The sequence below is a fragment of the Colletotrichum graminicola genome (assembly GCF_000149035.1).
Source record: "Colletotrichum graminicola M1.001 genomic scaffold supercont1.105, whole genome shotgun sequence".
NCBI lineage: Eukaryota > Fungi > Ascomycota > Sordariomycetes > Glomerellales > Glomerellaceae > Colletotrichum > Colletotrichum graminicola.
The window spans coordinates 29,196-55,530 of NW_007361109.1; the positions used below are offsets into that span (position 1 = coordinate 29,196).

At 45.3% G+C, this 26,335-nt stretch overlaps 5 protein-coding genes across 5 annotated transcripts; 2 read left to right on the forward strand and 3 right to left on the reverse strand.

Moving 5' to 3' along the window:
* Nucleotides 1-670: 670 nt before the first annotated feature.
* On the reverse strand, nt 671-2,386 carry GLRG_11688 (uncharacterized protein; the record flags this gene model as incomplete). Its single annotated transcript, XM_008102358.1, has 1 exon — nt 671-2,386. The coding sequence occupies one exon, from the start codon at nt 2,384-2,386 to the stop codon at nt 671-673; it is 1,716 nt and encodes a 571-aa protein (XP_008100549.1).
* Nucleotides 2,387-2,910: 524 nt separating this feature from the next.
* Nucleotides 2,911-3,861, reverse strand: GLRG_11689 (uncharacterized protein; the record flags this gene model as incomplete). The annotated part of the gene is made up of 1 exon (XM_008102359.1): nt 2,911-3,861. The coding sequence occupies one exon, from the start codon at nt 3,859-3,861 to the stop codon at nt 2,911-2,913; it is 951 nt and encodes a 316-aa protein (XP_008100550.1).
* Nucleotides 3,862-6,155: 2,294 nt separating this feature from the next.
* GLRG_11690 (uncharacterized protein) lies at nt 6,156-7,484 on the forward strand (the record flags this gene model as incomplete). Its single annotated transcript, XM_008102360.1, has 4 exons — nt 6,156-6,171; nt 6,320-6,359; nt 6,475-6,516; nt 6,911-7,484. The coding sequence occupies 4 exons, from the start codon at nt 6,156-6,158 to the stop codon at nt 7,482-7,484; spliced, it is 672 nt and encodes a 223-aa protein (XP_008100551.1).
* A 211-nt stretch (nt 7,485-7,695) lies between these two features.
* Nucleotides 7,696-8,025, reverse strand: GLRG_11691 (uncharacterized protein; the record flags this gene model as incomplete). The annotated part of the gene is made up of 1 exon (XM_008102361.1): nt 7,696-8,025. The coding sequence occupies one exon, from the start codon at nt 8,023-8,025 to the stop codon at nt 7,696-7,698; it is 330 nt and encodes a 109-aa protein (XP_008100552.1).
* An 11,816-nt stretch (nt 8,026-19,841) lies between these two features.
* Nucleotides 19,842-21,912, forward strand: GLRG_11692 (uncharacterized protein; the record flags this gene model as incomplete). The annotated part of the gene is made up of 4 exons (XM_008102362.1): nt 19,842-19,937; nt 20,050-20,724; nt 20,758-21,582; nt 21,660-21,912. Coding segments are annotated over 4 exons (1,848 nt in total), but the record flags the coding sequence as incomplete, so codon positions are not given.
* Nucleotides 21,913-26,335: the final 4,423 nt, after the last annotated feature.

The following is a 26,335-nucleotide window of genomic DNA, read 5'->3' on the forward strand; positions in this document are numbered from 1 at the left end:
CCAGATATGCTCATGACCTTCCTACTCGCTCGCTGTATGTGGGTGAAGCAATGACTTGCAGCCCAACCCAACCCAAGTATGCGCACACCGTTGCGCGTCTGGGTCAAAGCCGGGATCGGGGTGCGGCAGAGAGACGAGTAACCCCTCACAGTGCGAATCAATAAATCCGTGTTCGGCTCTGCTTAAATTTTTTACTCACAGCAGAAAATATTAAACAATGGCAGCGCTACTGGATGGATTCATTAAAATTTTCCCCCAATCGTTTCTACCTTCAGTATGGGCCGTTATGTCTGTAGGACCGGGGCCGGGGCCGGGGCCGGGGCCGGATGCCCGGACGTAGCGGGCCCCGCCCCCTCCCCAGCTTGCTTGCCTGCCTGTACAAATCTTTTGTGACTTTGACATTAAGGCCCCTAAAGGACGTAGAGTAGGCGTCAGAGGATCTTTTACCTTGTTATGAACGACGGAGACGATCCAACAAGCATAGAATAATATCATAATAGTTCTCGGTACGATGACGAATTGACCAACGGCACAATGATGCAAAGAAAAGACAGAGCGGACGCAACACCAAGCAAGTGGCGTCGTCTGGATACGTGATGCTCGAGCTGACAGCAGATCTATGTCTCTATTAAACCACATGAGGGACACCGTTTTTCCAAACCCAAAAGTCTCACAGTTTCCCATGCCAGTACCTCTCCGTCTCCAAAACGGCCCACTTCCATTCCATTTGCGTCTGGCGCAGCTTGGCGCATCCCCAAGACAAGAGCGAAGGCCATTCTTTGGCGCGAGGGAGATACCAGAATGTCCTTATTAACCGGCCGTCGTCGCCTGCTGTCTCGCTGACCCATGGTAGTCCACGCCACCACTCGCTGTTGTCATCCCCGCACGCCACAGGCACTGGGGCACTGCAAAGAGCTCTGGTGCGGTTGCCCAGTCCTTCAAAGGCCTCAACTAAACCCTGTAGCCTTTCCCTTGTTGCACTAACGGCCCATGTTGCTGACACGGCGGTCCGCAGCAACGGGGCTACCTCGTCGTACGCTGGGGCAATCAGGGAAAGGGCCTGGTCCGTTCTGCTACGCGGCGGTGATGCGGCGAACCAGCCACGAGGAGCGTCTGTTCGGATGTGGCGCGACCGAGTAATGACGTCGCCTTTGCTTAGGATATCTACTAGGAGACTCCCACTGGTGATAACAGCCAGTAGAGCGTCAGATAACTCGACTAGCTGCTCAGCAGCTTCATATATGGACATCACTATGGGAGACGATGAGAAGAGGTGTGTATAAATCTGACGAATAAACGTGTTTGACGTATAGTTGTAGAAACACGTTGTTGGGGTTGTAGCAGGGTCCACGTTTATGTCAAGTGGTAGCAGTACTGCTTTAACGGCCTCTTGGAAATAGAAGCTGACGAGTTCAAAGCTTGAGAGCCACGAGAGAGCCAGTGTTGTCGAGGCCTCGCTCCACAGAGGAGAGAGATCAGCGACTGCACGTCGGAGCCCAAGGCAAAGAAGAGCCAAGTCCTCCTTTCCTGGGGGTGCTGGGCGAGACAAGGCCATCCAGTCCTGAACAGTATCACAGAGCTGGTTGATTGAGTAAAAGACATGGCCTAGAAAGACTCTAGCCGTGATGTTACTATCCGGGGATGGAGTGGCTCTGGTAGGAGGCCGAGGGGTGTTGCCATCTATGAGATAGTGGCGGTCGACAAGGTCTTGCACGCCAACGAAGAAGGGTAGCGGAGTCTCGACATAGAGGTGCAAGATCTGAGTTATGTCGTCAACCAGAGTGAGGGCAGCGTGTTGGACGTGAACGCGCTGGTTGGATTGCGGAGACCGTTCTAGAGGTCGAGACAAGTAGGATGAGATGCGCAAGTGGGAGGCCAAGACAGCGCCGACAATGACCAGCAGGAGAAGAAGGGCAAGTAAGCCGACGACGACGAGGCAACGGCTCCTTGACGATGACCAGATCAGGGCTGGGCATTGGCGCCAGGACCAGAGGACATGTGGAGAGCTATCCGGGGGTCTGAAGAGGTCAATGGCTGATTCTATGACGAAGATTTCGTGATCCGGATTTTCAGTGGGATCAAACAGAGCATGCCCGAAGTCCAGGTGGTGGCTGTCTCTTAATTTGATGCTCAAGGGTGATATGTCCTCCAGCATATATGTGTCTTGAAAGGTGATGCTGATGCCTTGCTGGCTGAAGCACTGGGTAGACGCATGCGGGGATGGAGCACCCGACCAGGGCCGACGGAATCGGACAGTAAAGCACAGGGTCTTTTGTCGTGCCTCATCCTGGTCCTTGCCATCTTGATCAATCTCATATTGATCGAGTATGTGTGGCGAGTCCGCAGTCTCGGGTGTGCTGTTGCGGTCTTGACCAACAGGGTCCATCTCTCGACGAAGCGACAATGCCGACGATGACCAAAATCCTGAGCTATATCGATAAAAGCGAAGGTAGGAAGAAAAGAAAAAGGTCAGAAAGCCTCCGAGACACAGCAAAAAGAGCGGCAGAATGAATCTTGGATGTCGGCTCAGAAGAAGCGGCGGGAGGGGGAGACGAGGGACAATAGAAGAAGGGGAAACAAACAGATTCATGGTTGACGGGAGGGCAGGACGAACGAAGTCTTCCATTTTATTTTATTTTTTGTTGTCATGTTCTATTCCTTGTTTTGTTTTGTTTTGCCGTGCGCGCTCTCTCTCTCTCTCTCGTGTGTTTGTCTGGTCGTAGCATTGACCACAACTGGATCCGTGTCTTTCGAGGCAAGGGAGACGATCACGAGCCGCAGATAGGCACGCACGTGTTTATGCATCCAATTCTTTGTGGAGGCGTGATGTGACACGAAATAGAGAGGGATAGACAGAGATAGAGAGGGAGAGAGAGAGAGAGAGAGAGAGAGAGGCTCACGTCAGACGGGCTACCCGGTTTGACGAGCCATTCTCCTTTCTGCATCTCTCTCCCAAGCGGTAGCCGCCTCTTCTTCATCCTGCTCTGCCTTGTCAAGCTGCTTCTTGGCCTTGTCCCACGCCTCGTACGCAGATCTGTGGATGGCTGCCGCTGTCGCCCATTCGCTGTGCGCCTCGTCGACTTGCGCCTTTGTCACGTTGCCACTCTGCGCCTGTGCCATGGTGAAGTAGGCGCTTCTGGTCGAGTCTGCCTTGGCCTCGGCCGCCAAGACGTTTTTGAGCGTCGCCTCCACGACGCGGTGCTTCTTCGACGCATTCCTCCATGCGTGCAGCCACCCCATATACAGCGCGGGGATGCGGTTGTAACGGTCTCGGTACTTGTGGTATTCGACCCTTATAGCGTCTTTGAGTTTTTCGTCGTCGTCGTCGTCGTCGTCGTCTTGTGGGGTGCTCGTGTGGTTTACCGCGGCTTTGACAAAATCACGCGGCTGAGGCGCGGCCGAAGGCTTGACAAGTTGTCCTTGATGCTGAGCTGAACAGTCCCCTCCTCCTCCTCCTCTTGTTGCTGATGACGCTCGGTCACCAGCAGTCTTCGTCGTCTCGGGCTGCTCCCCAGCTGCATCTTGTTCCTTGTTGGCGTCGCCGCCATCGTCCGCCGCCGCCGCCGCCGCCGCCTCCTTCTCAGCCTGCCACCTCTTGACATGCGTCAGCTGGGACGTCAATGAAGCCAACTTGTCCCAGTTCTGCTCAAAGACGCTCTCTTCTGAGCCCTCAGGTACGTCCCGCCACTCCCCGCCGTCAAGGAGCAAGTCAATGTCGCGGAGCACTTCGTCGGTGAAGCGCTCCAGAAGGTCGGGTCTCGCGGGTTGGACCGTCTGGAGGTGGTGGTGGAAGCGGCGGAGTTGGCGGGCTCGCATGACGCGGTCGACACGCCCGACGCTCCGGCTGCGCTGTTTCGCCATGGCCTGTTTCTTTCTCGTCAGCAGAGCTCAAGATAGGGCAAGGCGAGGGTTGGGGGAATGAATGGATCGGTTGCCCGTACCGGGTAGTAGGTGACGGCGCCGAGATTCTTCTTGATGATGGCCAGGTTTGTATGTTACGTCGTAGACGTGTTGTTGTTGTTGTTGTTGTTGTTGTTGTCGTTGTCGTTGTCGTTGTCGTTGTTGTTTTTTCCCAAGTTTCTTGTTAAGGCGGCGCTGACAAAGATGACGGAACACACGAGGGGAGCATATGTGCGTCCGTTAACCTACTTTCTGGTCGACTTTCTTCTCCTCATATTGTGTGCAAAGTTACGGGTGGGACGGACGGACCGTGCTTGATTTTATCATATTTAGTGGTTTTCTTTTATTCATTTTCTATCTTATTTGATCACTTTTCACAAGTCTCTCCCCAATTGTCTACTCTCTACAAGTATGTGTACATAAAATATGACACCGGCCAGCCCAGTGACGGCCAGTCGTGATGAAAACAGCGTTCAAAGAGCCCGCAGCCGGGCAGACCGGAGCTCTCCAACGCTGCAAGGTGGAACAAGGACAGAACTCAGGTCAGGGGCCGCGGCCGGGCAGACTGGACCCCTGATTCTGTAATGCTGCCCTCTGCCAAGTATGTCTGATGGCAGATACATACAGCCCAAGACTGCAGGACAGACAGACTCGGGCAAACTGGACCCCTGATTTTGTCATCTTGGAGCTGTTGGCAGTGGAGAGAGAGAATGCAATGCTGCCCTCTGCCAAGTGTGTCTGATGGCAGCTACATACAGCCCAAGACTGCAGGACAGACAGACTCAGGGGTCGCGGCCGGGCAAACTGGACCCCTGAATCTGTCACCACCACCACCACCAGTGTTTGTTTGCCTCGGACGGGGATGCGGAAATGACAGATGGAGCAAAGGGCGGGCAACCCCCCCAACCTGTCGGGGGTTCCGTGTTTCGCGCCTCGCGTCACATAGCTTCGCATCGCATCGACCCGCTCGCTCATTGAGGAACGAGATGAGGAACCGAACCTGATCAGGGTATTTGTTCCTCCCACCATCGGTGGGCGGCGCATCACCCGCTCGCGTCGTGGAACCAAGGTTGGTCGGGCACTCTCGTCCGCACCCGCACATTTCAAAGAAAACAGACAGATAGCATGTCAAGTTGGCAGATGCCACAAGACGCGGTGCCCGGTCCGCGCCTCAAGGCTTCTTGAACTGACAGCTGTCCGTGCTGTGTAATTTGAAAGTGCAGGTGACGGGTGGAGATGGGCAACCAAGTTGGCCAGAGCTGAGGGTGTGATGGTCGCAAGGGATGGGATGGTGGTTGGTGGTTGGTGGTTGGTGATGGTGGTGGTGGAGGCAAGGTGGCAAGGTGGCTTTGTTTTTGGTTTGTGTGTGTGTGTGTGTGTGTGTGTGTGTGGTGGAATTGTTTATTTGTTTGTTTAAAGCCATCGCCCTCTTGCCTCGAAGTGGTGTGGTGGAGGTTGTTGTGCCGTGTGGCGCTGTGGCACGTGCCGGCAAGTGGAGTAGGTTTGTATGTGGAGTGGAGTGCCGACTTGGCAGTGGCTGACGCCTCGCCTTGTGGTTGTGGGGCTCATTTGAGCCGAGATGAGATGAGACGGGACGAGGCGAGATGAGGCGCGATGAGAGATGAGATAAGATGAGATGAGATAAGATAATCCCAAGCATAGATCCCACTCAGGCAGTAGCAGACCAACGCAGAAGATGGATGGCTGTTAAACCTGTCTCAATAAGGATTAAGAAATTAGAACTTAAGAAAGCTTAAGGATGGCTTTTTGTTGTTGTTTTTGTCTTTTGTGAAAAGTTAGGGACATATATTAAAGCTAAAAAAAAAAAAAGCCCTTTATTAGTAGTTAGACCTGTATTCTATATACTTACACGGATAGGTGACTGTGATGGATGGCCTGGCTGGACTCTCCTCTTGCGACCTAACGTCTCTTTAGGTAAAGCTCTCAGATGCCAGGTTATTTTCTTATTAATACATGCATAGTCTCTTATGTGTTTAATGTCTTAGGGATGTGCTGAAGAATAAATAAAGTTAAGCAAGACAAGACAGACACCTGTTAAGACAGACGCTGGTGGTTGGCGATGGCTGATCTAGTGGGGCCCGGTTAGGGTACCTATTGCAGCAGGGGTACGTAGCCACTGACTCCGCCTGGCAGCAGTAGGTACCTATCTGTACCAAGGTATAGCACCCCACTGTGTGTAGGTATGTTGCTTTTTACCCTTTGGTGGTCTCCACCTCTGGCAGAGGGGTCCCAGGATGGCAGAATGTACCTGTAGGTAGTGCAGAAAGCTGGCAATAACTATGCATGGGTTATCCCTAGGTATTCCGTCCCGTCTGTCTCAGCCACTGATCCGGAGGTGTCCCCCGGTCTGGCGGTTTGGACTTGTAGCTTTCTGGATCAGTGGCTGACGCCCCACCAGTAGAGACCACCAACGGTCAGAAGTACCCACGCTGTACTCCGTAGGCTACAGCCTATTGCGGCATTACCTACAAGTACATGAACCTCTAGGTAGTTTGGTGGCAGAGTTAGTGGCTGCGTACCCCTGGCTTGTCCCTGGCTGGCAACCGGCAATAGGCGACTGGCAGCGAGCGCATCCGGTACGGATACTAACCCCCGGTAAGCAACTGGCGACAAGGGGATGTTCGTGTGCTGCGCAACCTCAGCCAGCCCAGCCAGACAGCCAACCTAGTCAGTCAAGAGTCAGTGTCTGTTCAATTCCTTTCTCTTTTCACCAAGCACAACTAAAATGACTGACTTGGATATAATTCGAGGCCGGTCCCGCCTCATCCTCGTGCCCTTTCGCCCACATCTCGCATCGCATCGCTTCAAACCTCATCCATACCCCAAATCATCCACCATATCACCAACCACCACCATCATCATCATCATCATCATCATCATCATCATCATCATCATCATCACGCAGTCACTTCAAAGCCATGGATCACCCTGCGCTTACCCGCCGTTAACCTTACGCCAGTTAGTCCTCAACAGACATCACCAACTACAGCGACAACTACCGCAGAACCTTGGCCCTCAATGAAGCAGCCCGAGACAAGCCAGCTTGCTATGACTACATCACTGCCCTGCGTCAGCTGCCAGCCGAAGTCCTTCTGCAAGAGGAGTTCCAGCTCATCGCCGCTAACCGCACAAACGCCCTCGCCCTTGTCAACCCCGCCGGGCTCACCACTTCCACTCCCACTCCCACTCCCACTCCTCACCACCACCAGTCCCCGGCTCCCAGCAACGCCAGCATCTCCCTCACCGACATGGCTCTCGAGGACGGCGACCGTCAGCTCTGCTCCAATCTCCAAAAGCTTATACACACCTACAAAGCCCATTCTCAGGCCCCTAATCCTACTCTGCCACACAAGACTCGCCGCGGCATTCGAGCCCAGGGCAAACAGCCCCGCAAGCCTAACACCGTCCAGGATGTCGCCTTTCCATCGACTTCGCCATCGCCGCCACCCAGGGAAACGGCCCCGACCTATCCCATACCACAACAAGCTCCCCACCCGTCGTCGTCGTCGTCGTCGTCGTCGTCATCGTCATCCCACATGATTCTAGGACTGCAGCCTTCCTAGCAAACACACACCTCCTCCTCCTCCCTCCCTCCTCCCCCTCTGCCCGGCACCAACGCCCCCGTCAACAACTCTGTCTCTCTGCTATCTATGGACGATCTACGCAGCCAGTACGATAAGGCCAAAGCCAAATACAAACAATGCAGAGACAAGATGCTACAGATAGACTCTCTTATGCGCCGCCTAAACCAAGACATATTCGACCGCGCTGCCATCAATAGGAAGTCTCTCTAGTCAGCAAAGAGAGGGACCCCGCACTGAGGGAACGGCCATGACCAGTACCCAGTTGAGTGCAGTCTGTCTGCATGGCTGCAGCCCGCATGGTGCACGCATCCGGCCCGGGCTCGTTCTGCAGCTGCATGTTGCTTTTGTACCTGCGCTCACCGCCGTCGCCGCCGCCGCTGCCGCGCCCGCATAAACCGGTGCCACGTATCATAAACATGTTCATGCCAGGTGCCGTGCCATACACCATGAACATGTTCATGCCAGGTGCCCTGCTAGGCATCATAAACATGTTTATGTTAGGTGCCGTGCCAGGCATCATGTTTATGCCGTATGCCGCAGTTTAATGACGTTAGCCATCTATCTGCCTAGCGAAATAAAGCGGTCTAGAGGTTTGCTAAGATGTATCACGTAAAATAGGATTATTTATAAAGTAGGTCATTAATATCCCAGGAGAGCAAGCCACTTTCTCTCCTCTCTAACTATTCCTTACAATCTATTAGTTCCCCTTCTGTCCTTTATAGTGTAATTAATTAGGCTTTAGCCTAGGCTACATGCTGCCTTTACCTTTACTATCTTAATAATATTATTAAGTCCCTTACTATGTCTATATATAACTTTTATAAGCGTCTAACTATAATAGTAAGTAACTACCTTAGTTCTTAGCTATACTTCTAAGTTAAATCTTTACTAACTAATAAGGTAATAGTAACAGACGTTCTATAATATTTAGATTAGTATAAAGATATAAATCTATTTCTTAGGCTATAAAACCCTTATCTTTTATTCCTATATTATCTACTAATAGCTTATAATCCTTTCTAATAACCTACACCTACTTAATCTTTACTAGAGGCTAGGTATTACTAGCTTAGGCTAGCTTTATATTAACATTATATACCCTTATATAACAAACGCCCTTAAGGCGCATATTAGGTAGCTAGCTAGTAAGGAAGACTATTATCCTACCCTTACTAGTATTATAAATAGTAATAGGATTAGATTATAAGTTATTTCTTATAAGCACTACTACTTAGTCTATTTATCCTAACTAATATCTAATTCTATTACTCTAGCTACCCTAAGTAAATAAATAAGTAGGCTAAACTAAGATAGGACAGTAATCTTATTAAGCTAGTTAATAAGGCGCTATAGAACCTAACTCTAGAAGAGCTTCTAGTATTAGTATTACTGCTGCTACCTTTACTGCCTAACCTAGACCTAAACCCTAATTACTAACACCTAGTACCCTAGACTCCTGTTTACTAGCAGGTTTAATAATACCCTCTTATGCTGCAGCAGTAGTAATAATAATAACAACCTTTACTGTCCTAGCTTTCTAGTCCGCCTCCTTAGCTTCTATACCCTACTGTCCAGGAGCTACTAGGCAAGCGTTATAAGTCTCTGTCTAGAAACCCTTACTTAGTAGGCCGGCTCTAAGATTTAGGTGGTGCTATATAAGTATAGTTAATGCTTAAAGCCTTACCTTGGTCTGTTCTAGGATCCTTCCCCTTATCTCTATACCCCTGGTCACTACAACGGACTCCTTCTCCTTCTCCTCCTCCTTCTCCTCCCCCTGCTATTTGTTTGCACCGCCGTCCCCCCTCCGCCTTCGCCTCCTTATTACTCCTAATCCAGCCGGCTGATAGTCTAGCGCGTGTAACAGTTCTTATGTTAGCAGTATTTAGGAACACCTATTGTCCTTACAACACATTAGACAAAGGTCTTAAAGAGATGTACGCATGTCAGCAGGAGAGACTTTACACCTAGATTAAATACCGTCATGTTCTAGCATAAACAGCCTATAAGCTAGCATCTAGGGAAGACATAGTTAGTATATAGGCCTAGGCATATAACAGCATAAATAACATTATATTAAGACAGTATCTATTAGATTGCTAGTCTGCCAGAATTAAGTCTTTTCTTACAGCTAGACACGTAGTTCTAGAAAGGCCTTTTAAAAGTGCTATTACTTACTTTATTACTATTAGCCCTTAATACTAACCTAATATATAATAGCTAACTTTAATACTTATCCTTATATCTATATATATACGTATATATATATAGAATCTTTCTTATTAACCTTACTCTTATTTTTCCTACCTTCTTCCCTAGCCTTATTGTCGCCCTACTAGCTTATCTAACTTACCCTTGTCTACCTCCTATCTCTCCAGTATTATAACAAACTTATGTAACCAGCCTAACGCCTACACTGCTACGGCTATATTGTTAATTTCACTATCCTTAGCAGACTGTAGAGTCTGTAACATGCCTTCCCTTATAACCCTTATCTCCTTAAGGTCGTTTCTTAGACTATTCTAAACAAGCTTAGTCTCTAGCGTAATATTATTAGCTACGTTATAAGCTATCTATAGCCCTTATTATTAGTTCTTAATTAGTACTAGTCTGCGCTACTATAACTTTATTACTTACTGTTCTTCTTTTTCTACCTTTCTATCTAAAAGCCCTTATTATGTCTATATATATAAAATATCTAAGCCCCTTAAGTGCTAGTAAACCTTATAAGCCTTAGTGTAGGTTTAGTCTAGCAGGCTGCTGTTATTCTTAGCTATTCTCTGCCCCTAGAGACTAATTATTATCTTAATTATCTTAACTGCTTATCTATTCCTTACTAAGAGTTAGTTATAAATAGTGTATCTTATAGGTTTATAGAACTATAGTATAAGATAAGGCAGTAGTAGTAGCTATAATTCTAAGGCTTAGATGTCTGTCTTTAAATCTTAGAACTACGTTATAAGCCCTTAAGCTACTACTTTCTACCCCTGCACGCCCTTAGTCTACTTTTTATTAGTAACTCTCTACCTCTTATAGAGCGTCTTGGTTATAGATCCCAGCTTAGCCGTCAGGGACGTGCCGTATACATTGTACCTAGGCATAACCTTACTAAGTGCCTAAGAGGTGTAATTAGACAATTCTACTACAGTAATAATCTTAGGGAGGTATTTTACTAATAGCTTAATCTTTAGCGCCGCCCTTAGTGTAATAAGAAAGGCTCCTAGGTTAGCGCTGGCGCAGGATTACTCCCCTACAAAGCCGAGGCTTACAAGCAGTAATGCCCCCTAAGATACTACTAAGCTGCCTACGCCGACAACGGCAGCGCCTGTATTAAACACAGCTGCGTGGACACCAGAGACAAGCCAGAATACAAGTCCTATAAATACTAAGAGTAAGACAAACCACCAGAAGACGGTTAACCTTAGCACGTCGTGAATCGGCAATCCGTCCGCATTAGCAGCAGCCCTAGTGGATCAGGATTAACTTCTACTGCCGCCGCTACCACCACTGGTGCTGCTACTACTATAGTGGTTATGCACCTCCGAATTTAATACTATAAACGACTTAATGTTCGTAAGGCCGTTGACTACAAGAGCTTCCGACGTTAAGGTATTAGTGGCGGTGTTAGTGGCAACAGAGCCTAAGCTAATTAGGATAACAGCCGTCTTATTGTTAAAACGTACAGTACGTACTCGTTTCTACTGGTGCCAAGTGGCCTGTGTTCTTTTTACTAACCGCTAGCTATCTAGAAGAATAATATAGCCTAGATCTCTCTGCCTGTCTATATTATAAGCCTCCTCTTAAGGATTACTAGCTTAAACGATTTAGGTTTTGTTAAGCAACTCATTGCGGAGCTCAAGTTCTAGTTATTTCTGTCTCTCGCGCTCATTACGGCAGCTGCTATTTCTAGAGCTTATGGCTATTTTTAACTTTATAGGTTGCTGTTTTAGTCTCTTGCTAGCCGGTGTTATCTAATGTTGCTATTCTAGTTAGAACTTTAGTATCTAGAGAGATAGAGGAGGATTAGACTTAGGCCTAGATAGGATTTATTACCTAAGACAGGAAGGTTCTGACCTTACAGTCTATAAAGTCTGTTACTATTTAACTTGCTTCTATAGTTCTATTATAGGGTCTATTTCTAACTATATAATGTTTCTTTATATGTTAATTATTACAGGCTTGGACTAGAATATTTACCTAAGCTAGTTAGCCCCTGGCTGGGATAACAAGATAGCTAGAATAAGTAGATATTAAGGCCTGTAGTACTGTTAAAGAATAAGGTTAAGTATAAGGTTAAGAGGGATTATAAGAATAGAGGGGAACCTAATAGGGGTAGTTATGTGTTTTCTTTTGTTTTATAACTTTAAGTGTAATATTAGGCACTTAGGGCTTCTTTTTAAACTGTTTTTTTAGTAGTTTTAAATTATTAGTCTCTTGTCTTATAGTGTGTTATCTTATAGTTTCTTATCTAATTAGGTAGTGTTAAGATATAAAACTATATCCCTACCTATCTATCTTAAATATATCTTCTAATAGGGAATATCTACCTCTCTTTAAACGCTTTTTACTATTATTTCTTTATTTCTAATACTAACTATTTGTCTTATAACCCTTGTTCTAATAGTTTAGATATCTTATAAGGTTAAAAGAAGCCTTTTAAGTCTTCTTTTCTATTATATTCCTCTTTTCTATTAGTCACTTATTTCTTATTATGTAAAACTCTAAGCTTAGCTGTTTACCTCTTCTATAAAGAAAGCCTTAAAGACATAGCTTTACTTACTAAACTCTCCCTTATCTGTTCCTTATAATAACCGCTTTTTACCCCTAAAATCCGTCCTATAGAAGAATATCCTTTAACTTTATTTTTAACCTTATTAATATCTTTCCTTTAATACTCCTTAGCAAATCACCACGCTACTATAAGCTCTAATATTTCCCCTAAGGTATACAAATTATAGGATTTAATCTAGATACTATTATAATAAGCCTAGATACCTATACAATAAGCTTAGATACTAATATAATACGCCTAAATACTGTCCTTATACCTACTAAGGTCTACTACTAAGGCCTATAAATACCCCTAAGGTGCCGTCTAAGAAGCTATCTAGAAGTAAGAGGCTATCCCTAAGGAATACCTTAATCCTTACCCTCTTTGCCCTTCTCTTAGCATGCTACGTTTTCAGTGGCTAGCACTCCCCTTTAGCTAACTAAGTCGGACAGGCACCTAAACACACGCCTGTTATTCTGTCCCAGGCAACCAACAAGCTAAGGGCACATATTACCCCTCTTTAACAGGTCTGCTAAGTCGTTTGCCGTCTTTATGCCGCCTAACCCTCCTCACCTCCTAAGCTTTTTAATTTCCTCTACCTTAACCTATCTAAGCCGCCGTTCTATCTGCTAGACATAATAGCGTACTAAGGACGCCCTTTATATTAGCTATACTGTAATAAGATTATACAGGCCTAGGCCTTATGTCTTATAGAGAATAGAATAGGGAGTTAAGTAAGGAATAAGGAGATTACTATCCTAAGAGAACAGATCTGCTATAATAATTATAGAGAAGATTCTAGGCTACTACATGCTGTTACTGTAGTCTTATAGGAGGATAAGATAAGGCAAGGGTATATAGATTATATGTACCTACTGCTTATAGCGTCTAAAAGGAAGACTATTATGCTAAACCTAGCTAAGGTTTACTTACCTTTTAAGTTATAGAAAGAGTGTGGCGTGTTAGGGCTTAGGACGTTAGCGTAGCTAAGAGATAATAATAATTAAAATCTAGAAAGAGGTACCTTCTAGCTATAATATGTATAGATAGTTAGTTACTATCCCTAGACAAGGGTCTAGAACTAATAAGAAGGCTATAGAACGGCCTATAAGGCTAAGGAGCTATTAACTGTTAAAGCAAGAGATAAAAAAACCTATAGGTCCTAGTTATTACTAATATAAACGCCTAGACGCCTAAACGCCCTTAAACAAATAGTTAGCTATGTTTAATCTAGTCTATAGAACTCTGCTCTCTATAGGCTAGAATTAAAATGTTAAGTAGCTTAGTAAATATGTTTTTAGAGGACAGACTATATTATAAGATTATTAAATTAAGAAACTTTCTTATGTACCAAGCTATTACGTCTGCTAGGACTACTAAAAGGACATGTAAAGAGGTTATAACCTTATTACTTCTGTTTTATGCAGTTAGGGGTTATTAGACTTAGTAGTCCACCTAGTAAGGTCGGTTGTTTAGCGCTATTAGCTATTATAAGGTAAAGGTAATAGTATTAATACTATATTTATTAAGTAGTATCTAGTGTGTAATATTAGGGAGGCGCCTTTAGGTTAGTAGGTAATAACTCTCTCTCTTTAGTCTCTGCCTGTAGCGCGCGATTTATAAAAAAAAAGAATAATAGTAGTAGCGTTAGTAAATAGTAGAACCCTTAATAGGGACGGTATTATATAAGGCCTATAGGTTAAGCCTAGTTGTTCTACTAAAGATATCTTAGTTATGTAATAATAAGCTGTATAGCAAGTCGGCTTATATTAGTAGACGTAGTAATAATTAGGCTAATAGCGTTATTAGTAGAGATATTAGTAGAGATATTAGCTATAAGGGCCTTGTAGAGAAAGTTAATATAGCCTTAGGGGAGGATAAGGATCTTAATTAGAAGCAGATAGCACTGTATATATATTATAATTCTATTTATCTATCTTAATAAGGATATTACTAGTTGAAAGTCGTATAAGTATTAAGGGGCGCTAAGCTAGCAGAGGATATTAGTAACAGTCTCCTGGTTCTAGGAAGGGATTCTTAGTAGGAGCTGTTGTTAAGGTCCTGTAAGTTAGCATTAAAGCGGTTGAGGGTGTGTTAATTTGGATTGTTGAGGAGAAACTCGTATCAGTGGGATTGACTCTAGAGGGAGATTGTTGAAGCTGCTTTGCTAGGCTATTGGCCTTGGAGGTGTAGGAGCTGTGACAGACACTGCTGCTAAAGTGGACGAAGTTGATCCCGGCCTATTGCCTTACAGGCTCTGGGCTGGGACCGGGGCTGCCGTTTAGTGGACGTTGATGTGGGAACGAGAAAGCAGGCTTGCCGTGAGGGCGGCGAGGCGAGGTGATAATGCCATGGGCAAAGAGGCAGGCAGGCCAGCAGGACGCGGCATAGGAATGTTTGGCAATGCGGTGTTTAAAGAGTGTTTAGATTGATCTTTTAAAGTGTGTCTTGTTTAATGTGTTGAGAAGGCGGGAAGCTTGTTACGCGAGATGGTACGAATTGATCAGATGTTTATTGTCGCCTGACTGGTTGACGGGGACAGAGCCCATAAGGGGAGACGCGATGATAAATGTACAACACGTCATGGACGCGAAAGAGATGGCAAGTTATGTGGCCCTAAAGCGTGTTAGAGGGCAGGCCTGACCTTCTATGACGGCGCTCGTCCGGGGAGGTACTGAACAGGGCAGCAGCAGACACGGAATTGAATGTCGTACTGCCTACACTTTGATACCTTGGTCCTGCCTTAGTGCATGCATAGCACATTCATTCTTTGGGTCCTGTGAGGCGTTTGATGGTTGGTTGGTCGGTAGGGTGCTTTCTTGGGTTCCATTGTGCACACTGCGCGCTTACATCTCACGGACCCAGAAAACAAGAGAAGTATTCCTATTACTATACACCGTTACGTTAAATAGATCTGTTGTACCTCAATTCCGCAATACATAGTAGGGGCAATTATCTAGCTGTTTGAGATTTATGGAGAAACGCGCATTTCTAGGGTAAAGCAGCATTATTCAAGGACGTAATAACGCAAAGTAATTAATTGATTCAAGACCAAGGCTGCTATTGATAGACCTATTGTAGCTCTAACCTCATGTTTATTTAAAACTCCCCCGGCCTAAGATTGTGTGCTGGCTACTAAAGGGTACTGCGACATGTACTCTTTACCCCTCCTGGCGCACATCTTCACTCGTCACTGTGTCACTAGAGCAGTCAGACGTCTACATTATGAAGGTACCTAGGTTGACGCCCACGACATGTAGACATGTTCTCTATTGTTGTTGTTTCTCTGCTGGGGTTATTGTGTAGCCTAGAACCTAGAAATCCAGTGGTGCAGTACCATTGGATCCTTTGCAGAGCAGAAACTCATAAATAGCTGTAGCGACGCGCTTGTCAACAGTGACAAGACTGCGCCGGGAGCAACGACCGGTCAGCTGGCTGTCAGGCTTATGTAAGACATAAATGCAGCCTGTAAATGCCATTTTCGCCTTTACGCCCCACAGAAGATATGTACGTACTCTTTGCTGATGTAATACGTAAATGCAGCCTGTAAACGGCGTTTACGCCCCACCCTGTAAATGGTGTTTACGCCCCACCCTGTAAATGGTGTTTACGCCCCACCCTGTAAATGGCGCTTACGCCCTACATACGTAAATACAGCCTGTAAATGGCGTTTACGCTCTACAGAAGATACGTACGCTTTACACTGAGGTGGGGGGGTGGGGGAGCGCAGACATACCTAGCCACCTGTTTGGGACGCAGTATCTGTAGTACAGCCTGTTACGCTGGCTGAATTGCTTAATTAAGGAAAGTATGTGTTTATGTAGATGAAGTCTCTATGCGCCCTTACGATCCCCTCCCTATCTTTTAAGGCGATGTTCTTTTAGGTGTAGCTGAAATAAGCAGAAGGATGTTACTACTTAGCTTATAGTGATTAATCTGTGTATGTTTGTAGGTTTAGGGGATATAGTTGTGGTTAGTTGCGGGAACGTTCCTGTTTAAATAGCATTAGCTTCTTATTGTATAGGCGTAGAGGTGTTTAAGGAGGAGACTGTTGCTTGTTAGATTAACAGACTGGGATAAGGATATTTACATAACGATTTCTTAATAAACTAGGCTAGGCTGGGCTGGGCTAGACTGAGAGAAAGGCGGGCTGTTTTCCCTTAACGGTAATGTCTTTGATTGATTGTAGCGGAAGGGGGGCGCCCTGGCAGTCATCGGGCGGACCGAGCTAGACAGGTTGCGTATTTGTGTTACGAGCTTGCGTTAATGGGCTTAGGGCTTAACGAGGCGCCGGAGGGGGCCAAATTCCCCTTCTGCCGGCAGAGGAAGACAGGATCCGGTCTCACTATTATTAGCGTCAGCCGTGACACTTGCGATAAGCGCACGGCTGTATTTGGCAGAGTTTGACGAGCTCTTGGGTGGCCGTGTTGTGACGGAGGATTGCGTCGATCAAGGCCTCTGAGGTCCACTGTCTGTGTGTGTTGTCTACGACTACGGCGGGGTGACGTGGTTGTGGTGGTGGTGGTAGTGGGGCCATGGGATGATGATGACGACGATGACGACGACACCGTTGTTGGTTGTCTTGCTGCACTAGTGTTGGCATAAATCTCCTGTCGTTTTCTTTGCGTCTGTTGCTTGTTTTTTGGATGGACGAATGCATGGAGGCAGGGGGCATAGGAGTAGATGAGGAAGGACTGAGACGGATGGTCACGATATGGATGGGTGGGTCTATGGAGGAGGGGGACGGCTAGAAGCAAACAAGGAATAGAAGCATGATGGAATGATTGGGCATTGAAACAAGGTGACTGACGTGATGGTGACGGGTGGGACGAGCAATGTCTGGCGATGGAGGTTGGGGGAGCGACGATGAGAGGCTGACGATGGAGTCAAGACGGACAACCTTGTAAGGCAGGCAAGGGTATGAGTGGAGATGGTCGATTGATCCGATGGGGATGGTTCGTCCGATCTCCGGATCGACCGCCTACTGCAGGCGAGCGGGGTGGGTGGGTGCCACTGTTGTTGTTTCTTTCCTCCCAGCGGTGAGCTTGAAGAAACATGGTCACAAATCGTCTGGGTCCGAGCAGGCAGGCAGGCGCTAGGGCTGCACATTTAATAACGGACTGCGCTGCACAATGATGGTGTAACGGCTGGAGGTAGGTGTATACTTTGTAATCAGTGCAGGTCCTAGGAATTGGCACGTACCAGGTACCTGACGAACTAAGATTCTGGTTTGTATTGCTGATGCTTGGCAAGTGCAGGCCTGCTGCCTAACGCAGCGGCTCCTTCTCCTTTGTCTCTTCTGGTGCAAGATCGTTGGACGCGTATTAATGCGGAAGGTTCTGTCATAACGTCACCGCCATCTGTCACTCACTGTCTCTGTTATCTTCCCTGTAATCTGTCAACCGTCAGCTGTCAGCCATCAAGGTTCGTCCGTCTCTAATAAGTCGTGATTCAGGGAGATGAGTGTGGATGCGCAGTATCAACACTTACTTACATCCACTTACTTAATACAAACAAAAGGCGATATACAACAGGTTTTATAACACCCTAACACCTATTAATCTAACGCTTTAATATTAAATGGGACATAGCAAGTCGACATGCCAGGCAAAGATAGGAGACATATAAGACCTGTAAATCATCAGCGCACTCTTCTGCTTTACATAAGAAAAGGAAGCATTATTGTTAATAATATCCCTAGGACATAAGGAAGGATTTAGTACATAGACCTAGACTAGGGTAAGGTGAGGCATTAGAATCTCTAAGGTGTAGAAACAATATATTTGCTTAGACTAGAGTCTAGGAGGTAGCAGATATATTAACATCACTAGTATATAGAACTTAATCTCTTATATTATAGGGAAAATAAATAACCTTTGTCCTTTCTTTACCTGTAAACTCCTTAACCTGCAAGCGTCTAGAGGGGGATATATACACTAATAATGCAGTTAATGACTTTTTTAACGTTTACGCCTTACCTAACCTATACCTCTATCTCCTACTACGGGGGGTTCTCCCTTACGTCTCTCTAGCAAATCACTTTTTATTAATAAACCACTTGCTGTCTCCTCCCTATAGGCCTAACAGCTGTTACAGGGCAGGTCTAATTGCACTACAAGACATTTTCTGTGTTACAGCCGTAACACCAACCACACCTAAGCACATCAAGTGGCGGGAGAGACGTAGGGGAGACGCAGGGGAGCAATTAAAGAGGGTAATTAGACGAGGTAATTAGAGGAGGATCAGGGAAAGACAAGATATATAGTCTGACCAGCCAGAGTGCGGGTAGCAGGGTAGAATATCGGTGCACTTTTGGTTAGCGGCTAGTGATGTAAGCCTATGTTAGAAATCGATTATATGAGCACCAGCCAAGAATCGCCTACAACAACGATGGTGGCAGCCGTGGCAGCCGTGGCACACGTGCGATAGTGTGGCAGCTGTTGTGATGGTGGCAGCTGTGGCAGCTGTTGCCTGATGATAATCCGGACCAATCAAGAAGAGGGGGTGGAGAACTGCAGTGGAAAAATCTCTGGCAGTTCCCCATAACAGATCTCAACCAGTAATAGGAACCAGGGTACGGATACATATTGTTTTTATCCACCGATCCTTCCACAACTACGACAACTCGGAACGCTCACCGTCACGTGCCTTCGTGTCACGTCCTGTCGTCCCGTCGCGTTTCCCATTTAGTAGAAACAGCAGCAGCAGTAGTAGTACAGCAGTTCAGCAAAACAGCAGCTTCTTAAGATGGCTAACAAACCCATCCGCCTGCCGTCGCCCGGGTCCCGGGAGACCCGACCGTCGATCAGGTTTAACCCACGCCCAGCGCGCCAACGTCTTCAACCTCTTGGCCGACCTAGGAGAAAGCTGAAATCTAAGGCCTCCGCTACTTCGCTGAGCTCAACCTGGTGCTCGTGGCGCATCATGACCTAGCACCCGCTACACGATGCTTGATGCAACAGGCCAACTCGGTCGTACATTGGATGTAGTATGTTTCCTGAGCAGACATATACTGTCGTTAGGGTTGCCGTTCTATGTGAGTATAAAGCATAGAGACATGCTGCAGTTTCCGCACAGGTTCACATGTTGGTTCATGTACAAGGCTCATGCGCTACTCTTGTCAGGCAGGGAGGGTATTTATGCTCAAGTTGAGCAGAACGGGGGGCTAGAGTTGAAGGTGGTGACGGCGTGCAGCCACCGTAGTTCTTCTTCAGGTTCTCCGCAGCAGCAACCAAGGACTGTCCAACGCGATATCTCCCACACCTACGGATAAGGACCCGGTACCTTCTTGCACCTGCACCTGCCTACCTACATCTGCACCTGTTAACTGAGGCCAAGGGCATAGCCGCCCGCAGCTGCCGTCTTCTGTAGCGAGAACAGAATGAATATCTTTCGACCAGCCACAGCAGGCGGTAGCGGTGCAACCTTTCTGCAACCTTTCTACAACCTCGCCACAAGTCACTTTTTCCTTTTCTTCACACAACGGCTTATGCTCGCAAACGCCGCTTCTATCTATCAGTTCTGGTTAGTTTCTTTCTCTCTGACTCTTTTCGCCCGTCTCTTCCGATATGACGCCACCAACGACTGGCCTGCATGGCCTCCGCCCCCGCGTACCGAAAGTGCAAGACGCCGACCCCGACACCGACACCGATATGTATCTTGAGGTGGGCATTTCGACTCGATTCGCATCGCAACCCATCTCACTGCACCACAAAACACTGCCCCTCGTCCTGTTCATGCTTGATTCTCACTAACGTTTCCTCTCGTCAGTCACAGATGCGAACGTTCATGTCCCACGTGCCGACCTGCGATACCGGAACACTATCCGCCATCACCGCCCATACCCAACAGTTTATCACCGCTGTGCCCCCGCAGATAGAGCCTGAAGCACGAGTTGCTATTGCTAGACAGGTTCCTCTCATCAGGCACGCCGGAAAAGAGGCGACCAAAGGCCTACCTACTGACGAGGCTGCGAGCGTCAAGAAACATTCCAACAGCCTAATGAAATCCGCCAATACACACAAAGTCCACCAACATTACGTCGACTTCTTGGACAGGGCTTGGGGTTCTCGGGAAGCCTGGCTCCCGTCTTCATATTGCAAGGCCCAGAACTCTCGAGGTGAGACGCCCGGGAACAACATCATATCGTACATCAGGCGAATCACCCAAAGCGCCCTCCACCACCAGATCCCCCTCGCATCACTGTGGGCCGACGGTGGCGTACTGAGGGACGCGGCAAACAAGAGGAACCCGCCCAAAATCATCGCTAAAATACTGGCAGAGGCCTCCAAAGCCTATGAGGAGCAGTATCCCATCCCCAAGCGAGGACGGACAGCACGCTCCGTGGGAGACACGGCCGAGCACGAACCGGAAGCACCAGAAACACCAGAGGTAGCCCGGTCTACAAGAGACATGGCCGAGCAAACACCAGAAGCACCAGAAACACTAGAGGTGGCCCGGTCGCGCAGATCGTCTCCCTAGCAGGAACGCGGTCCCGAACCAGACACCCCTGCAACAGGACAAGCCAATCCCCAAAGCACGACGCCAACCCGGCCGCCCCCCGACAATTCCAACAGCTTGGAGCTTTCCCCTCAGTTAGCCCTCGGCGCTAATAGCTCTGTCGTCGCGTCAGAGAGTTTCGATGACACGCAGGATCCGTTTCCAGTACTAATCACGAATGACGACGATGACGGCAAGATGATTGCAGAGTCCTTGCCCCTCTCCTCAGACTCGTCAGACTCCTTCGAAGTGTTGGACCTGGGACCGAGTGTTGATCAGCGCGTGCGTAGACGAGGCACAATTTACTCCAGCAACGTCCATGTTTTGGGTAGCGACGACAGCCCACATGGTTCTCCGGCTGCTGCACATGCTCGGCCACAAGTCTGGGCGCCAGCAGACGGCATGTCCAACGCCGCACTCCAACTGGCGTCGTCCGACGCCATGCTGCAGGGTGACACGCTGTGGATCCTTGTCAAGGCCATCTCGTCGCACGCGCAGCATCTTCTCACAAGCCGGTCGATACAGATCATTGACCCCCTCGGAATCGAGATACCCACTTCTGGCGAGACTCGCTCCCGTCTTCACCGTCTGCAGCAGTTCAGAACTACCCTGACATACGTCCACCACGCAACAGATCATTGGTCATTGGCACAGGTCACCGTGCACAGAAATGAAAATGACGGACTGCGCATTCGAGTCAGCCATTACGATTCCGCCAGCCAGGTTGCGGCGACTGATCGAGTGAGGAAGGCATTCTCATCGATAGTATCACAAGAAGCCCCTGGTTCCAGCTTCGAGTTTGAAGCAATGGTAAATTCCGCCATCGTCTCCTTTGTTTCTGCTTGTGTTTTGAATGATGGCTCTTCTAACGACATGATGCCGTCCAGGAATGCCCCCAGCAGGAGGATTGTTATAGCTGTGGCATCTTTGCGACAGTCTTTCTCACTCATCTTATTCATGGAACAGAGATGCCCCATTCCATCGACCCGCAACAAGAGAGGCGCCAGTTCCAGAAGCTTTTGGGGGATTTTGAACGACAGACCGCTGACGCGAGCAACGCGAGCATCGACCTCACGCGCAAGTCTCTCGACAAGGTCACGGGCGGGTCACACGCCAGGCCGGACGAAAAGTCAAGGTCTAGTACGAAACGGCGCTGTTCAGAGATATCAGGCGATACAGATGAGGAATGCATACGAAGCCTCATGGTCGACGACGAGGTTTGCAGCAAGATTAGCAAGCTGATTGAGTCCACAGAGGCCAGCCTTGTCCACTTGACGGCCGAGCTGAAACGAGCTCAAAGCCGCTCGCGAGATGCGGCAACTAGGAAGGAGGACGCGCGACTCGAGTTAGTGCGATCACGCTTGTTTGAAGAGTTTCAGAAAGCAGCAGACAATGTCAGCAAAGACACGCTGCTACAAGCCAACGACGGGGATCTCCGCTCGCTTTCGAACAACGCAGTCGGGAACACCAGAAACTCGTTGATCGCCCTGGGCTGGGAAGGGACGCCGGCGGATACCGCAAACAGGCGGTTCGAAGGTTGTGACAAGGAGAAGGAGGCTGCTGAGAGCTGCCGCGATAGGATCAAGGCAATCTTGGACCATCAGAAGGATAGACTGGGACAACTACAGGCAATACAAAAGCAGCAGGAAGCATTACGAAAAGTACTCGAAGAGCTCCAGGAAGGGTATCTGTCGACCCCGGACCAAATCTTGTCGCTGATTTCGGAGACGGAAGAAAACAATGCCCCAGACCAAGCGGGGGGGAGGGGGGAGTAGGTGAATGGTACCTCGGACGCAAAAGTCTTTATAGAGGTTATCAACAACACAAAAATCATTTAGACAGCAGGATATCTTTTTCCACGGATTACTAGTTTGAAAAAATAGAATTTAGCTGCTCTTCTTCCTGACACATAAGACACCTCATCCCTGCTCGGCCCACCTCTCGGGTATTGTGTACAGATATTCTATAGGTACAACTTAAATCATGTTGACTACAGGATGCAACCGTACTCCGGACTGTAGTACATGTCTCAGGCATCTCATCCTCCTCCTCCTTTGCCTCCCAGAAGCAGCTAGAGCTCTACGCCTGCCTCCTAAAGACGGGGAAGCCGACGGCCGCCGCATCCGGGGATCTCTCATAGACGCTGAACTCCATGTTGTTAGTTCCTAGTTGCCCTTACCTCCTTCTATCTCGGCACCCTAAGCAGTCAGTTAAGAGAGAGAGAGACTATGGCTTCGTCAGCCTGGCGCAAGTTTACCAGAAGTATTGATTGCCAACGTGCAGAGCCTAACCTGCAGCTCGGGTGGTTAATACAAGTAGAATGTCTCATCATGATCGAGAATAGAGCAGCCGGACGTCTTGTCTTATATGCCTGCACTAGAGTGTTGGTTTACCAAGAAACGGAGATAAGCGTGCCCTTTGAGTGTTTTTAAGGGTCATGGTGGTTGCAGCGGAGTCAGCAGCAGCGGTGGTGGCGGTGGTGGCAGCTGTGATGATGGAAATGATGAGCCATTGTGGTTGGAATCATCCGCCCGCGGCAACTAATACATACGGTGACCCATTAGTACACAAGATGTCGTCTAAAGTTAAACCAAGAAGAGGCTCCCAGCGTTTCCTACGTACGACCAACGCAAAGGCGATAGTGGTGCACTACGATTTTATCCTGTGACCGATAGCAAAATGGGTTTAGGTGCACCTTATTACGTCTAACGTGCTGGTCTGCACATTGCGATTCCTTACGTAAAGCCGTATAAGACATTAATCATCAGTATTATCCACCTCGTTTTATCTTAGTGCACCACAGGATCTTATAAAGAGTTTAAAATAATATATATAGGTAATAGAAATAAAATAGGCACTCCTGTTTAGGGACTAACATTTACCTTATATACTAGCCTACTAAAGATGTCAAATGTGGCAGAATTATATATAAATTAGCTGGCGAATGCACGGCTGCCTTATAGCGAATTATTAAGGAATAGGCAGTAGATTAGCCTTACTTTTAGGGGTAACTTTACTAATAATATTACTAGGATTAGCTAGGGATTTCCTAACTAAGAAATAGGGGTTTTTCTTTATTCCTATAGGATTTTACTATAGTTATAAAGTATATAATAAAATTAATTAATTAACTATTATAATTCTTATAGTTTAATAATTAATAATCTAATATATATATTTATAATAACTAATATACTTACTTACTAATTAAATACTATTATAATAATTAATAAGAATAATAATAATAAGGTAACTATCTTATAATTATATAGTAATTAGTTTATATAGCTTAATACTATTTAAGTAAAAGTAAAGTATTATAATCTCTAGAAGTATATTAACCTAAAGGTTATAGTAGTAAACTAATTAATCCTTAAGATATATCTAAAGAAACTAATAAAGCTACTTATAATATAATATTTATAAACCTTAACTAAAAATAAGCTTACTACTTACTAAGAAGTTACTATAGCTATAGTAATTACTAAGATATCTTAGTAAGTAACTATATAGTTATATATAGTAAGAAGTAAGGCTATTATAGCTATACCTAATAGGCTTATATATAAATCTAAATATATAATAACACTAAATAATCTTAATATATATAATCTTTTATACCTAAATAACTAAATAAGCTACTATTATAAAAAAGTATATAAGTATACTACTTAGTAAAAAGATATTAAAGATATAGCTAGTATAGTTAAATCTACTATATTTATAAATCTTTAAGAAAAATATTATAAATCTACTTATTTACTAGCTAAATAGCTAAATAAGCTTAGTGTAGTAGTAAGAATAACTAAGAAAAAGTATATAAAGTATACCTATAATAAGTATAGTAAAGTGTTAGTAAAAGCCTAATAAAAGGCCTTAACTACTAAAAAAGATCTTACTATATAGCTTAAGAAATAAAATATAGCTTATTATAAATTAGTATAAGTTAATTTACCTAACTATTAATAGCTATAAATTTAGTTTAATAACCTTATTACTATATTATAAAGTAGCTTACTTAGTACTTAGCTAGATTTATATATAGTAACTAGTAAAATAATTAGTAATTAAAATACTCCTAACTAGTAGTCTTTTTATAAGATACTACTAAAGAAGGTTAAAGTCCTTACTAATAACTTACTATATTATAGCTAAGTAAGGTATAGTATATTTAGTTTAACTAAAAGTAATAATAATAATAGGGAATTAATAGGGGGGCGTTATAAATTAATATAGGGGCGTCGCCCTTATAGGGGCGTTGTTTTCTATCTTCTTAATTAGCTTAGAAAATCAGTATATCCCTATAAAGGTAGTAAAAATAATTTTACTAACACTTCTACTATTCTAATATACTATTATCTAATTAGCCTATATAGCTATAGAAAACAGGCTCTATAAGGGGCTCCTCTTTATAGCTATAAAGATTACCTCCTATAGAGCCTGTTTCCTATAGCTATAAAGAGCACCTCTTTTCTTATTTAAGTTTTATAAAGGTATATTACTTATTATTCTTTTTTATAAATCTTAAATAAGGCTATATAATTAAAAGCGCTTACTATCTAGCTACCTTTTTATAATATAGTTATAAGGATTTATTATTACTACTAACTATTTTTTACTAACTTTATATCCTCTAAATACTAAACTATAATAGCTATCTATTTATATAAGTCCTTATAGTCTTTTCTTTACTAAGAACACTTAACTAGCTTCTTATTTATTACTAAGAGGAGGTTAGAATCTAGCTTTAACTTAATTAACTTACCTCTTATATAGACCTATTCTTATTTCTAGGTAGGTAGCCTTACTTCTTACTACTAGTGTCTTAGCTATAATTCTAGGTATAGGTTTAGCTAGCTAACTAGCCCTCTTAAGGTAAGGCTAGTTATAATAAGATAAGTTATACTATATTCTTTAGCCTGCTATAAAGAGATACTATAATCTTTAGGTTAAGAATCTAGTAGTATAGATTAAAGGAAAATATCTCTTAAAGACACTACTAGAGGTATACCTCTTATTTACTAAAAGTTACTAAATTAAGTATTTTAGTAAAAATCTTATAGTAGTATAAAATACTAAGCTTAGTTAAAACTATATAGTTTAAATTATATTCTCTAATAGAGGCTAAAAATAGCCTCTTACTAAAAAGTATTACTTTTTTTACTAGCTAGTATTACTTTCTAATTAATACTAAACACTTTAAAAAAAGTAATATATAAAGTTTACTAAGAAGCTTAAGGTAAGTCCTTATATACTTTTAGCTTCTAAGGACTTTATCTTTAGTATAAGCTTACTTAAAGTATAACTTCTAGTTACTAATTATATCTTATATAATAGTAATAAGTTAATATAAGTAACTAAGACTATTTAAGAGATAGCTTTTAATATTATTATTACTTAACTTTATACTAAAGGTAATATAAACACTAAAGTTCTAGTATTTTTAGATAAAGTAGTAAGCCTACTATACTCTTAAGGGTAAGTATATTATATAAAGGTACTAAAAGATAAGGCGTTAATTAATAAACTTTTTATAAAGTTTAGCCTAGGCTTTCTTAAAGGC